Source organism: Neophocaena asiaeorientalis, unplaced genomic scaffold, assembly GCF_003031525.2.
Source record: "Neophocaena asiaeorientalis asiaeorientalis breed wild unplaced genomic scaffold, Neophocaena_asiaeorientalis_V1.1 scaffold121, whole genome shotgun sequence".
Classification (NCBI taxonomy): Eukaryota; Metazoa; Chordata; class Mammalia; order Artiodactyla; family Phocoenidae; genus Neophocaena; species Neophocaena asiaeorientalis.
In genome coordinates, this window is record NW_020172142.1 from 1645301 (window position 1) to 1659797 (window position 14497).

Consider the following 14497-nt stretch of genomic DNA (forward strand, 5'->3'; position numbering starts at 1 on the left):
AACTGTAACATGGGATCCGGGAACATAGAGGAAGGGCACTGGTGGCACAACTGATGAAATTCAAATCAGCTCATCAGTTAACAGCACTGCACCAATGTCAATCCCCTGGTTTTGCTAACAGTACTGTGTTCCTGTACAATGTTAACACTAAGAGAAGCTGGGTAAAAGGTATACAGGAAGTCTACTATTTTTGAACCTTTAAGTCTAAAATTAGTTCAAAATTAAAAGTTAAAAAAAAAAAAACTTCTAAGGTTTCCCAGAAACAACTAAGTCTGGTTATAAAAAGAAAGAAATACAGAATATGGTCAAAAGATAGCACAAATTGTTCTAGAAGTTCCACTGGGAAAATACCCTGTTACACATTAAATTTGGTATAATATACAGTTACTCTGCCAGATACCTGAATGCATAAAGAGATAGCTCCATTATGACAAATAGCTGAGTAATCTATATTAAATGTTGTCTATCTAGTAAATAAACATTGATCTAAGAAGCCTTTTGTTCCAAACTATAGAAACTTCCCCAGTGAGATGAAACAGTCATAAATGAATAAAGAAAAAGACATTTTTAAAAAAGGAAGGAAATAAAAATGCATAATAGGTGGTGAAATGTGTGCTGGAGCTGGAAATCAACAGAAAACAGAGGAACTGAGAAATTAATTTCCTTTTCCAAGGAGAGTACTCATCATTCCCTACTAATACAGTATTATATTCCAAAGATGTGAAGCAATGAAAATCGCACTGGGTCAGAAGTGCATTGTAACCATGACTCCCCAAGCTCCCCGTGTCTCCCCATCATCTGCCCTACAATCCTGACAACCTATGAGAGGTGTGGTCTCCCTGTGATCTGCCCACCCACCCCAGTCTGGTGAGCGCTGCTCCCTGACACCTGCCTTCACAACACATCAGCGAGGAGAATGTCTGGAGTAAGTCACCTAAGTAAATATGGAGAAATGAAGGGACTGAGGCTAAGGTCTGAGGTCTAGAAGTCAGCAGCCACTCTCCAGCTCATGTACTCTCCAGCTCATGTACTGACAGGCAGAGCTGCTGCAAAGGGGGGAAGAAAACTTACCCTTCCAGTGAAAGAGAGAGTGATGCAGGAAGAGGAGAGGGTTACAGAAAGGGTGAGGGTTAGGAATGTAGACACGTGGCAAGAAAGAAAGAAAAGCAGACGACAACAAGAACAGGAGAGAAAATATGGCAAAGAAGGGACTTCCCTAGTGGCCCAGTGGTTAAGACTGCACTTCCGGGCTTCCCTGGTGGCGCAGTGGTTGAGAGTCCACCTGCCGATGCAGGGGACGCGGGTTCGTGCCCCGGTCCGGGAGGATACCACATGCCGTGGAGCGGCTGGGCCCGTGAGCCATGGCCGCTGAGCCTGTGCGTCCGGAGCCTGTGCTCTGCAACAGGAGAGGCCACAACACTGAGAGGCCATAGTACCAACGAAAAAAAAAAAAAAAAGACTGCGCTTCCACTGAAAGGGGGCGTGGATTCAATCCCTGGTCGGGGAACTAAGATCCCGCATACAGCGTGGCCAAAAAATAATTTTTTTTAAAAAAAGGAAAATAAGGCAAAGTATACTGGGAATGAAAACATCACCCAGATTTCAGCCCTCGGTTGTTAGGGTGCCTTCCCGCACCTTCGGATTGTCAATAATTGGGGTGATGACAAGATCTGAGTCTGTGTAGATAAGCTCTCTCATCCGGGTCTCCAGGTCCTGCTGACTCAGGTGTCCACGTGTAATCTGAAACAAGAACAAAAATTAGACCCAGTTTCTGTGACTAGTGAAAAGCTTTAAGAGACGGAGCTAGTAAGATGCTGAGTAGACTCCACTGAAAAAAGTCACCTGTATCAATGGACCTCCACTGCTATTCAGAACACTTCCACAGACAGTCTCATCTGATCTTCACAAAAATCCTAAATCTAGTGTATCACTATTCCCATTTTTACAGATGAAAAAAACAAGGCTCAGAGAAAGTAACTGACTTGCTCGTGTTTACCACAATGGCTGGTTAGAACTAGAAAACAGATCTTCTATAGTTTGATGTTCTAAACTATGATGAGACAAATTGGTCTTTCAATTACCAGCAGGGTTGTTATCTTTCATCGACCAAAAATTAATCAGCTTATTTCTGCTTTACAGAATATTCAATATGAAATTTAAATTACAGCATAAAAAAATTTCAAGCTGAAGTACTGACCTGTTATATAAGTATTAAGCACCCACATCTTTACAAATCCTAGTTAAAGCGGAATTGACACATAATGAAAATGAATAACTAGATGTTCCCCATCGGTTATTCAAGATGTTTCTTTGTGCTCTCCTTAAACCCAACTTCTTTTTTTTTTTTTTTTGCAGTACGCGGGCCTCTCATGGCTGTGGCCTCTTCCGTTGCGGAGCACAGGCTCCAGACGCGCAGGCTCAGAGGCCATGGCTCATGGGCCCAGCTGCTCCACGGCATGTGGGATCCTCCCGGACCGGGGCACAAACCCGCGTCCCCTGCATCAGCAGGCGGACTCTCAACCACTGCGCCACCAGGGAAGCCCAAAACTCAACTTTTATTCCTAGTGCTATGCCTTAGTATTTCACATCAGACAAAAAAAAAAAAAAAAAAGAGGATTTATGCATTAAGAACTTCCACTGAAACTTTGACTGAAAAAATGCTAACCAGAAAATCAAATCAGTGAAGTGAAAGGTAAGCAGAAAAAGAAATGATCCAAAACTAAGGTAAGGGACAGAGTAATTAGCTAACAAAGTTCATGGAAACCACAACAACCCTTCTTCAACTTAGAAGACAGACATATTAAAAACACATGAAGAATAAGTAAGGAGGAACTTTTGTAAAAAACTATGTTAAAGAAAATTTAAGAACATGGACTTTCAAAACAGATAAACTTGAAAGAAAAGCCAAAATGAAGTCAACTGAAAAAGTTTTACAATAATCTAAAAATGAGTAAGGTAGACCAATTAGAAAATTATATGTAGAAATTAATTTCATATACATAAAGTGAATGTATGCACAAAAACAGGTTATAAAAATACAATATCCCATTCACAATAGCAAAAAATAAACTGTTAAATAAAATGCTCAGGAATAAACTAATCAAAAATTGCAATGAGGTCCTACATATTAAATGAAAAAATTAAGTCATAAAATTATGTTCCCTTGTTTATAAATGAATACATAAGGGCTTCCCTGGTGGCGCAGTGGTTAAGACTCCGCCTGCCAATGCAGGGGACACGGGTTCGAGCCCTGGTCCGGGAAGATCCCACATGCTGCGGGGCAACTGAGATCGTGCGCCACAACTACTGAGCCTGTGCTCTAGAGCCCGTGCTCCGCAACAAGAAAAGCCCCTGCTCGCCACAGCTAGAGAAAGCCCATGCGCAGCAACAAAGACTCAATGCAGCCAGTAAACAAACTTAGAAATTTATTTTAAAAAATTACAAAACATAAGCTCCCTTATATAATTAGTGCTTAAATATTCTCAATAAAATAATTACATACACTCCTCCACAATAAACGTCTGGCAGAAGAAATTCAACATCTATCGCATTTCAGAATGCATTTTTTTACTTTTACAGTGATTTTCTTTTTTTTTTTTTTTGCGGTACGCGGGCCTCTCGCTGTTGTGGCCTCTCCCATTGCGGGGCACAGGCTCCAGACGTGCAGGCTCAGCGGCCATGGCTCACGGGCCCAGCCGCTCCGCAGCATGTGGGATCCTCCCAGACCGGGGCACGAACCCGTGTCCCCTGCATCGGCAGGCGGACTCTCAACCACTGCGCCACCAGGGAAGCCCTACAGTGATTTTCTATCTCACATATAACCAATTATTAGCACAGTGAGATTTTATTACAACCTATTTACATTTCGTTTCCATACAAAATTAAGTTTCACATGGTTCGAATGCATTTCACATTACATAAAAAATACAGCAACAACTGCAATAAGTACAATAAATAATAACTTGGTGAATTTTTTACTTCAGAATATTTCTGCATTCAAAAAAACTATGATTGAAAGAAATTAAAGAATAACTAAATAAATAGAAAGACATCCCATGGTTGTGGAAGAAAACTTTATATTGTTAGCATGGCGATACTCCTCAAATTGACCTAGAGATTCAACACAATTGCTGTCACAATCCCAGCTGGCTTCTTTGCACAAACTGACGAACTGATCCTAAAATTCATATGGAAATGCAAGAGACCCAGAATAGCCAAAAAACAAAAAACTCTGAAAAAGAACAAAGTTAGAAATCATACTTCCTAATTTCAAAACTTACTAAAAAGCCACAGTGATTAAGACAGTGTGCTAGTAGCATGACGAAAGACATATCAATCAATGGAACAGAACTGAGAGCCCAGAAGTAAACCTTCACATTTATAGTTAATTAATATTCAACAAGAATTCCAAGACATTATTTAATGTCTTGGGAAAGAAGAGCATTCTCAACAAACGGTGCTGAGGCAACTGGATATCCACATGCAAAACAAAGAAGTTGGACCCCCTACCTCGTGCCATATGCAAAAATTAACTCAAAATGGATTACAGACCTAAATGTAAGAGCTAAGCATAGAAATAAACCTTTATGACCTTAGAGTAGACAACTGTTTCTTAGTTATGTCACCAAGAGTACACAGGCAACAACAAACACACAAAAAAGATAATGTGGTCTACATCAGAATTTAAAACCTTTGTGCTTCAAAGGACACCATCAAGAAAGTGAAAGGACAATTCACAGAACAGAAGAAAATGTTTATAAATCATATATCTGTAATATATAAAGAACCCCTACAACTCAATAATGGGCAAAAGGTTTGAATAGACATTCTTCCAAAGAAAATATACAAATGGCCAATAAGCACATGAAAAGATGCTCGACATCATTAGCCAACAGGGAAATGCAAATTAAAACTACAGTGAGATATAATTTCACACCTACTAGGATGGCTGTAACCAAAAAGAGACGATGCAGCACTATCCACAATAACCAAAAGGTTGAAGCAACCCAAGTGTGCACCAAAAGATGAATTAATAAATTGGTACATACACACAATGGAATATTATCCAGACTTAAGAAGGAATGAAATTCCTGATACACGCTACAACGTGGATGGATCATGAAGACATTATGCTAAGTGAAATAAGCCAGATACAAAAGGACAAATATTGTGTGATTCCACTTATATAAGGTTACTAGGCAAATTCATAGAAGCAGAAAGTAGAACAATGGTTGCCAGTGGATGGGGTTGGGGAGAGGGATGGGTAGGGGGGAATGGATAGTGGTGATGGTTACATAACAGTGTGACTGTACTTAATGCCACCAAACCGTACACTTAACGATGGTTAAAACGGTAAATTTTATGTAATGTGTATTTTACCACAATTTTTTAAAAGACATAATAACACGTTTTGGTGAGGATGTGCAAAAATTGGAACCCTCATACACTGGTGCTGAGAATGTAAAATGGTACAGCTGCTTTGGAAAACAATTTGGCAGTTCTTCAAAAGGTTAAACAGTTATCATACGATACAGCATAGAACACACACCCACACAAAGATGTACACAAATGTTCATAGCAGCATCGCTCGGAATAGCCAAAAGGGGAAACCCATCCAAATGTCCACAAATGGATGAATGGAAAAATAAAATGTGGTATATATACAACAGAATATTATTGGGTAGTAAAAAAGAATATAGTATTGATACATGGTACAATTTGGATGAATCTTAAAAACATCACGTTAAGTGAAAAAAGCCAGTCACAAAAGATCACATATTGTACGATCCCATTTATATGAAATGTCCGGAATAGGCATATTTATAAAGACAGAAAGTAGATTAGTGGTTGCCTCAGGCAAGAGGGTAGAGAGACTGGAAGAAAATAGGAGTGACTGCTAATGAGTACAGGGCTTCTTTGCAAAATGATGAGCATTCTAAAACTGACTGTGCTGATGACTGCATAGCTCTGTGACTATGCTAAAAGCCCCTGAATTATACACTTTAAATGGGTGAATTATATGGTGTGTCAATTATATCTCAATAAAGCTGTTATCAAAAAAACACCTATGAAGCACCTCTCTCTTAAGAGTACTTACTAGAAAAACCAGTGATAATCAAGGAAGATGACTCAGTCGTAAATTTTGCAATTAAAAACACAGTTCAGAGATTAACTTGCAATTATTCTTCTGAATCCCTGTATCCTACGCAAAAAGAAAAAAGAAAATTCCATCTCTGCTTACTTTGGTCAAGGGAGAAGTCTTCTGTGGTGAACTTTGAGTCACAGCCTCACCAGGATTTAATGCCACTGCAGTGCTAGTTCTTGGAGTCGGACGAGAACTGAAAAGTGCACACCAGTTAACGTTACTCACATTTCAGAAACTTTATCCTGTTTACTATTTTCTGGGTTAAAAAACACATCTCATGAAAAACGGTAGAATATGATGATTCTATGTGACCTCGTTAAGATTTTAAAAACTTTAAACTCTAATTTGTGTTTATGACACTCATTTTTTTAAACTGTTTTCAAAGTAATTTCCTGGGTAATTGTTTTTTTTATTTGGAGCTTCTATACTATATACAGTATTTTCTGTTTTAACCAGAAACCTAAAAAAAAGATTTTATTTTTTTAATGTCTGCTGATCTAGGCAGGATTAACATAATAAAATAGAACAGATACTCTACAAAGCATAGACACGGTTTACAATTTTATTTCATAAAATGTTTGAAATGGAAAATTACCTTGGTACCTACTTAAGCAACAAGTTATATTCTGTATCTATTTTTAATGATTCCTCCTACACTCATCGATGGCTGCCATACTCTGTGGACCACTCCATTACACCCAGGTCTCTGATTCTGAGTTTTCTGCATTTTAAGAAATTCTTCCATTCAGATCATTACGGTCTCTTTTAATGAATTCCTTCAAATTTCCAAATTATCACCCCTCCTTCACCTACTTGCCTTTTTGTTCATTCATTAAACGAGGACTTACTTAGGTCATAAAATATACCAGAAATCGTACAAAATTTTTTTTAAAAAACTGAATTTAAAATGCCCAAGATATATATAAATAAATTTAACATGCTTTATATTTAAATATGAGTAAAACAAATCAGGAAACTTTAGTTTATCATTATAACCCCTATGTCATGAAATTAAACTATTTCTCTGAGACTAAAACTATAAATAAAATATAACACAATATTTACACATTAATAAAATTTTAAATACACTGGTCTTAGTCACTTTAAATACCATTCTAATTTTATTATTTCAATGATTGCAAATATTGTTTAAGCCTCCCAGATAAAGCGACATTTAAATAAAAACACAACCTGTTCTTTTTCTATAAGTCTTTATCTAAATAAAGCTGGAGTTCTGAAATTTTAAATTCAATTTTATTTGAAGTAGAAGTACAAAATGAAAAAGTTTTAATTAACCCTTATAAATAGGAAAAATAAGGTGGTTTGGTTACAATTTTTTAAAAATACGTAGCGACGTCTACATTCCATTGGCCAGCACTTAACAGTAACTTTGAAAGTAGAGAGTGAGACTGGAATTTGCATTTCTCCCTGTCCTTTATTTCTGTGTAACATGGTTTACCAGCCAAACAACAGACACTTGAAGAAGATTTCACTTTCATCTCCCATGGATCCCTTATTGCTCCGTCATTTTACATACCTGAGAAGAAACATGGACTCATTCAACTGACCCCCAAGAGTGCTCTTAGGCCGCAACTCAGATGGATTTTCTGTGGCAGGAAGATAAAACAATATCCATCAATGAACAAAAATATGAGCAGGGCACGACGTACACAGATTTAAAGAGAAAGGTAACGCAAATTAGGAACTCTCAGAAATAGCACTGAGTTCAAGAGTGCCAAATGAAAGCTCACCTAGTCTAAACGAGCGACTGAGCTGCTCACCACTCTTCTCCCCTTTTGCTTGTCCACAATGAGGGCTCTTGAGAATCTCCTTGGAATCTTGTGACCCAGAATACTCCAGGTTTCTGCTGTTCAACGATAGAAACCCAACACAACCAAGCTTACTACTGAGCTTTCTGTAGAGTTTTCTCTGTCAAACAAGAGGTTGGAAAAGATACTTAAACTGCACAGGACATTTGGCAAAACTACTGAGTTAGAGGGAGTTCCCTGGTGGTCCAGTGGTTAGGACTCCGCTCTTTCACTGCCAGGGCCTGGGTTCAATCCCCGGTCGGGGAACTAAGATCCTGCAAGCTGTGTGGCATGGCCAGAAAAAAAAACAACTAGCGAGTTAGAAAAGTAATATTTTTCATTGAGTAGCTAAAATGAGCACTTACTACATGGTAGGTATTGTACTAAGAAGCCTATAAACCTTATCCCTGAAAAATAAGTAACAGCAGGCAGATCGGAGAAGTAAACCAGAACTCAAGATATCAGTGAACCAGTAGTGAGTTTCCCTTTTATTTTTTTCCCTTCCAGTATTGTTCGACCTGGACTCAAAAGCAGTGAGTAGACAGGAGCTCCAAGAGAAGCCCTGTATTTCTGTTCCAAGGAACAGGAAAGGGGACCCCTAAGGGTCAGAGCAGTGGAAACACCCTAGTTTTTTGTTTGTTCTTTTGCTTTTGCTTTTTCCATTTTGTCTTTCCCCAGCCTGCAGGTAATCCTGCAGCAGCTACAGGGGACAGTAGCCGCTTCTGGCCAGTGCCTAAAACCCTGAAGGAGGAACATTCTCTTCTCTAGCCAGAGAGTTATGACCCCCAAGAATGTGAAGCAAATCCCTGTCGCTCTGTTCTCTTTTTTCTCCTCTCTCCTTGTCCTACTGCAACTTGGTCCCAAACACATCCATCAAGACATAAAAACTATAATACACCATGACTAAGTGGGGTTTATTGTGGGAAGGCAAGGCTGCCTCAATATATGAAAACCACTTTATGTAAGAGTCCATAATGAGAGTCTAAAGAAGAAAAACCACATGATCATATCAAATGATACAGAAAGAATGACAAAATTTAACATTCATTCAAACTGAAAAGGGGAAGCTACAAAAACCTCCAGCTCATCATATTTAACAAGTAAAGGCTGAATGCTTTCATTCTAAAATGAGAAACCAGGCAATGTGTTCATTTTCATCACTCCTCATTCATTACCTTACCGAAAAAGTCCCAGCAAGGGAAGTAAGGCAAGAAAAAGAAATAAAAAGCATACATATTAAAAGGAAGATGACAAACTAAGGTGAAAGGTGTCCTGGGATTTACTGACACTGATGGACCAGGTCCTAAGCCCAGGTTTCTGTACTTTTCAGAGTCTAATACAATGTGAAAACATAGCTGAAGCTCAATGGATCACAGAAACTGAAGTTTGGGAGAGACCTTAAATAGAATTCAGACTTCTCTATCCGATACAGTGAATTTACAAGATCAAAAATTAAGAATCAGACAATCACTTACCATCGAATGAAAGGAGGAGAGGGGGAGTCAATTATCTGGACTTTGCCTCTATTCATCTACTTCTCACCTTGTTCTTTTCAAAATACCATCACTTTGGGACTTCCCTGGTGGTCCAGTGGTTAAGAACCCACCTTCCAACGCAGGGGACACAGGTTAAATCCCTGATCAGGGAACTAAGATCCCACATGCCGTGGGACAACTAAGCCCAGGCGCCACAACTGCTGAGCCTGTGCACCACAACTAGAGAGAAGCCTGCACGCTGCAACGAAAGATCCCACATGCCACAGCTAAGACCCAACATAGCCAAAAACAAATTAATTAATTTTTTGAAAATACCATCACTTTTATAACTGTCCTGGGCTAAAAAGATTTTATAATAAAATGAAGTGGATTAGTCAGGATGAACTAGGTTATACTGTGGTAACACAAAATCCACAAATCCTAGAACTCAGAATCTCCTAGCTTTATGTCTCACTCAAGCACATAGCCACTGAAGGCTGGCAGGAAAGCTATGCTCACCATGGTCACTAAAGACCCAGCCTGACAGCAACTCCACTTGGACATTTCCTTCCCAATTACCTCATCAAGAGAAAGAAATGTGGCACATCACACAGTGGCTCTTTGAGTTTCTATCCAGAAATAACACAGGTCACTTCTGCTCACATTTTATTAGCCAAAGCAAGTCACGTGACTGCACCTAACTTGGGGAAATGAGATCCTACCATGTGCTGACAAGGTGGGAAGCCAGCTGAACACAATGAACAAAAACTAATGACGACCATACTAAATCCCTGCCTGGATAAACAATTGACCAGAAAATCAGCAAAATCAAGAACACAAAATGTCATGACCAAACTCTTTAAGCAACCCTTAATTAAACACATGCTTGATTTCCTCCTATTATGGAGGCATAGAAATTCATGTCATTGATGCTGCAAAAATAGAATAGCAAGGGTACAAGTGTTTAATAACCATGTCCCACACACAAAAATAAGCTTATACTACCTGACACTGGAATCCTCGTTGCTTGAGTCCTGATCTTTTCTAGTGAAAGCATCCTTCCAAAATGAGTGCTGCAGTAGTCCTGCCCAAGTTAATCTTTATAAAACATAAATGTAAAAAATCTATTTTAACATGATTTACCACAGAGAATTCCCAGGACATGCCCCAGTTACACAGATCAGATTTGTTTCACACATTCTTGTTGGAACTTCACTTTTAGAACTTCATTCAGAAAGAAACAAGATTATCAACCTCATGACTATATCCAGAGTCACGCTTCTCTTTAGAAGTCAAAACGTTATCTAACTAGCTCACCCACTTTAAAATGACTTCAGGCCATATTTAAAACCCAGACTCACTAGCAAAGCATCAACTTTTACTCCTAGTAGATTACACCTGAGGGGAATTCCTTGGCAGTCCAGTGGTTAGGATTCCATGCTTCCACTGCAGGAGGCACGGGTTCAATCCCTTGTTGGGGAACTAGGATCCCGCATGCCGCAGAGGCGGCCAAAAAATTAATTAAATAGATTATACCTGAGGTATACTCAAACTCAGAATGATTAAGCTCGACTAAAATTTTAAAACAAAAAAGTAATTTGTATCTGATTCATTTAAGCGTTCAAAATTTCCATACTGAAATAAAAACTACCTTGATCAAAATTAAAACACAAATGTAAAAGAGAGAATTTGCAACCACATATAATATTCCTTTTATACAAAGGGCTCCTAAAATTCACTAACAATTAAAATTACCAATAAAATGGAATTTTTTTTCATCCATTAGATTAGCAAAAATTTATAAGATCAACAAAACCCATTGTAGGTAACAATGGTGGGGGGAGGAAATTTCTAATGCTGGAGGTATAAACCCACCCGTGTTCCTAGGATGCAGCAAATGTGTCAAACTTTTTACTGTTCTCAGCCTTTGGCCAGCCACCCCACCTTAAGAAAATTATCCAAAGGTGATAACTGCCTAAGTGAACAACAAAAACAAAAATAGGATATTTACTGTAGCAGTCAGTGTATATGATATTCTAAATCAAGAAAACTCTCAATGTTGTTATTACAGGTTATTACATGTACATTCAGCAGCCATTTAAAATAACCAAGCAAATATAGAGAGAGAAAAAGACTAGATTATGGGGTGGTCTCATGTATGCAAAAGAGTATTTAATATGGGATATAAATATGTGGAAATGTGTCCTAAATAAATCCTAAATAAAGTAAGTTAAATTAAGTATATTTGTATCTCATCCAAATATGTCTGGGAAGGTATCCACTAAAATAACGTTGATCCTAAAAGCATTCTATTGTAAGCATAGGAGTGTCTTACAACTTATACGAGAATCAACAGTCTTCTGCAGTTTTTCAGTTATATTTAATGAAGATACATTAGATGCTACACTAAATTTATTCTTCATTTTATACCCTGAAGCAGAGACCCCAAATGCTTGCCTAAAACCCCTAGATACCTAGTGGCAGAACCAGAACCTAGGTTCTCTTGTCTCCCAGGCCAGGGAGACCCCCTCTTCACTCCCCACTCCCTCCTGCCCTGCCCCACTCCACACCATAAGGATTTCTAACTTCCTGCCATCCCTGCAACACAGAAAATTCACACTGTGCCTATTATCCTGTCACTTGATATTCCCAATATGACAGGATTATCATAAATCACATCGCATTGAAATATTGCTCCGTTAGTCGTTATTACATTATCTTGACAGTGTCATCCCTAGTTGAGTAGGCTCAGACAGTTTTAGCCTGAAATCCACAACGGGGGGGCAAAAAAAAAAATGTACCTCTTGGATTTGGGAGTTACAAGAAAATCTGTCAACCTATGAGGTGACTATTTGCTACGTTAAAAGAGTTAAAATTCCTCATGACTAAAAACACCTGTAAACCGATCGCAGCCACTCAGTGTAAACTCAGATTTCTTTTTTTTTCAAAAAAGATAATTTGAACAGTTCTTTCTATATTAAGACCGGTACAGTGTTAGAAGTACACTAAAGGCAAAAAGGATTCCAGTCTCTATTCATGTTAAAGTACTACCCATACATACCTTTTCTGAGGATCTTTTTGAAGTAAACCATCAAGCAAATCAATAAAATCTGAAGAAGCTTTAGGACGAGAAGAATCTATACACAAAGTAATACCCAAAAAAGAAAAAAAGTGATAAGTAGCTGAAAACACACCCTACATCAACATCATAATAATAGTATTTTAAGCATATAAATTATTTTTAAGAGAACACTGAATACATAGTAACAGTCTTCATTTAATGCCAGGAGAGGGCTGCGGGGGCAGGACACAAAAATTAAAAACTCTTCCCTGGACCACAAAAAATATGAATCTCAAAAAACTAAGTTCTGACTAACCTCTAAACTTTCTCTTTACTGAACAACCCCAGTAAGGACCACCAGCTTGACAAACTCATACCCTTGGTCTTCAGCTATTAATTATGCCTCATTTTCTGACCATTTTCTCTTAACTTGACCAGCTTTGCTTTATAATATACTATGATTAGAGTACTTGCAATCTCTCTTTAAAGATTTTTAACAGGAAAATAATCATCACAATATTATGACAATGTCCAATTCCATTAATCTCCAAGTGTTTTGTCTTTTTATATTAGAAAGGTACATACCATGGTCAAATTATCAGTCTATCATTAAAAGAAGTGGCCATGAAGATAACGGCCAAAGCCATCAGAACAGATGGTGCTATCAGGCACTGTGGCCACAGTCTGATCAAGATCCCTGTGAAATAATTACGCTTAGGCCAAAGTGGTATCTTGACCAGACCTTTGATACCTTCATTCTCAGATTTCTGTTCCCTACATAAAAATCTTTAACTTATTAGGAGAAAACAATACTCAGTACTATGAGTACTTAAAACAACAACAAAAAAAATCAGAAGCCATCATTATGGGAGACAGGAAGGACTGATTTCTACGAAAATTAAAATAAAGTTAATAAAAAAGAAATGCTTTTTGTTTTAAGAAATATAGACCATTTTCAAAATATCGAGAGTTGTTTTTTTCACCAAGGATGACTCTTAAAATATTGAAAATATTCCGTATTTCTGTTCTTTCCACTAATTACTGAGGATTTTTTTCTTTAAAAACTCACAACCTTATTTTTCATAAAGTCCTGTTTTCATCTTTGTGACTTAAGATTCACATCCTTTGAGTTGTGTAGCAAAGTGTTTTATTATGTTTGTACCTTCTTTTTCTTTTCTTAAAACTGTTAATGGTAGACTTGCGTTAATTACACTTTGTATGATTAAATTGCCAACACTTTAAAAATACAACCATATCTAGCTTAAAAGACTTTAAAAGCTTATCTGGGTAGCATTCTGATTCATCAAGATAAGGACTGAGAAACACCTTTTTGTTCCTATTCAAGCACTAAATAGAAATAACTACATGGGACATGACTACACATTAAGTAAATGGTACATACACATGAACACACCAAAAAAAGACATAAAAGTTTGAGTTTCTTAAATCTTTGAACCAGACTTCTTCTGATATAGGAGCACAAGATAATTTGTATTTTTAAACGAGGGAACGTCTTAGTAGTACTTTGTTTTCCATTTCAGTATCTTTTTAAAAATAGCAAAAGGGGGCTTCCCTGGTAGTGCAGTGGTTGAGAGTCCGCCTGCCGATGCAGGGGACACGGGTTCGTGCCGCGGAGTGGCTGGGCCCCGTGAGCCATGGCCGCTGAGCCTGCGCGTCCGGAGCCTGTGCTCCGCAACGGGCGAGACCACAGCAGCGAGAGGCCTGTGTACCGCAAAAAAAAAATAGCAAAAGGAATGCTAGCATTTCTAAAAATATCAATTTGTGACTATTTAGAAAATATAAATTTGAGGGGTTATGAATCAATACAAACACACTTTGGGGATAAAAGTGCACCTTTAGTCCACGTAAGGAGTATATTAACTGCATTTATAATAAAAACATCCTACCTTTTGGAATAGGTGGCAAAGGATCTTCATAAAAAATCTTTTCAACTAATTCTGAGAAACTTTCTGAGAAGAACGGAGGTTTTCCTGAAATCATGTGAAAA

At 38.0% G+C, this 14497-nt stretch overlaps 1 protein-coding gene across 2 annotated transcripts in view; it reads right to left on the reverse strand.

The window, feature by feature from the left end:
• Positions 1-14497, reverse strand: part of ULK4 (unc-51 like kinase 4) — a 511648-nt gene that overhangs the window by 475913 nt on the left and 21238 nt on the right. For both annotated transcript variants that reach the window (XM_024753918.1, XM_024753910.1), the window contains 7 exons: positions 14397-14480; positions 12490-12565; positions 10434-10526; positions 7897-8012; positions 7683-7752; positions 6242-6338; positions 1636-1740 (listed from right to left, as the gene is read on the reverse strand). In XM_024753918.1, the coding sequence (XP_024609686.1) occupies positions 1636-1740; positions 6242-6338; positions 7683-7752; positions 7897-8012; positions 10434-10526; positions 12490-12565; positions 14397-14480 (641 nt within the window). The remainder of the gene's footprint in view (positions 1-1635; positions 1741-6241; positions 6339-7682; positions 7753-7896; positions 8013-10433; positions 10527-12489; positions 12566-14396; positions 14481-14497) is intronic.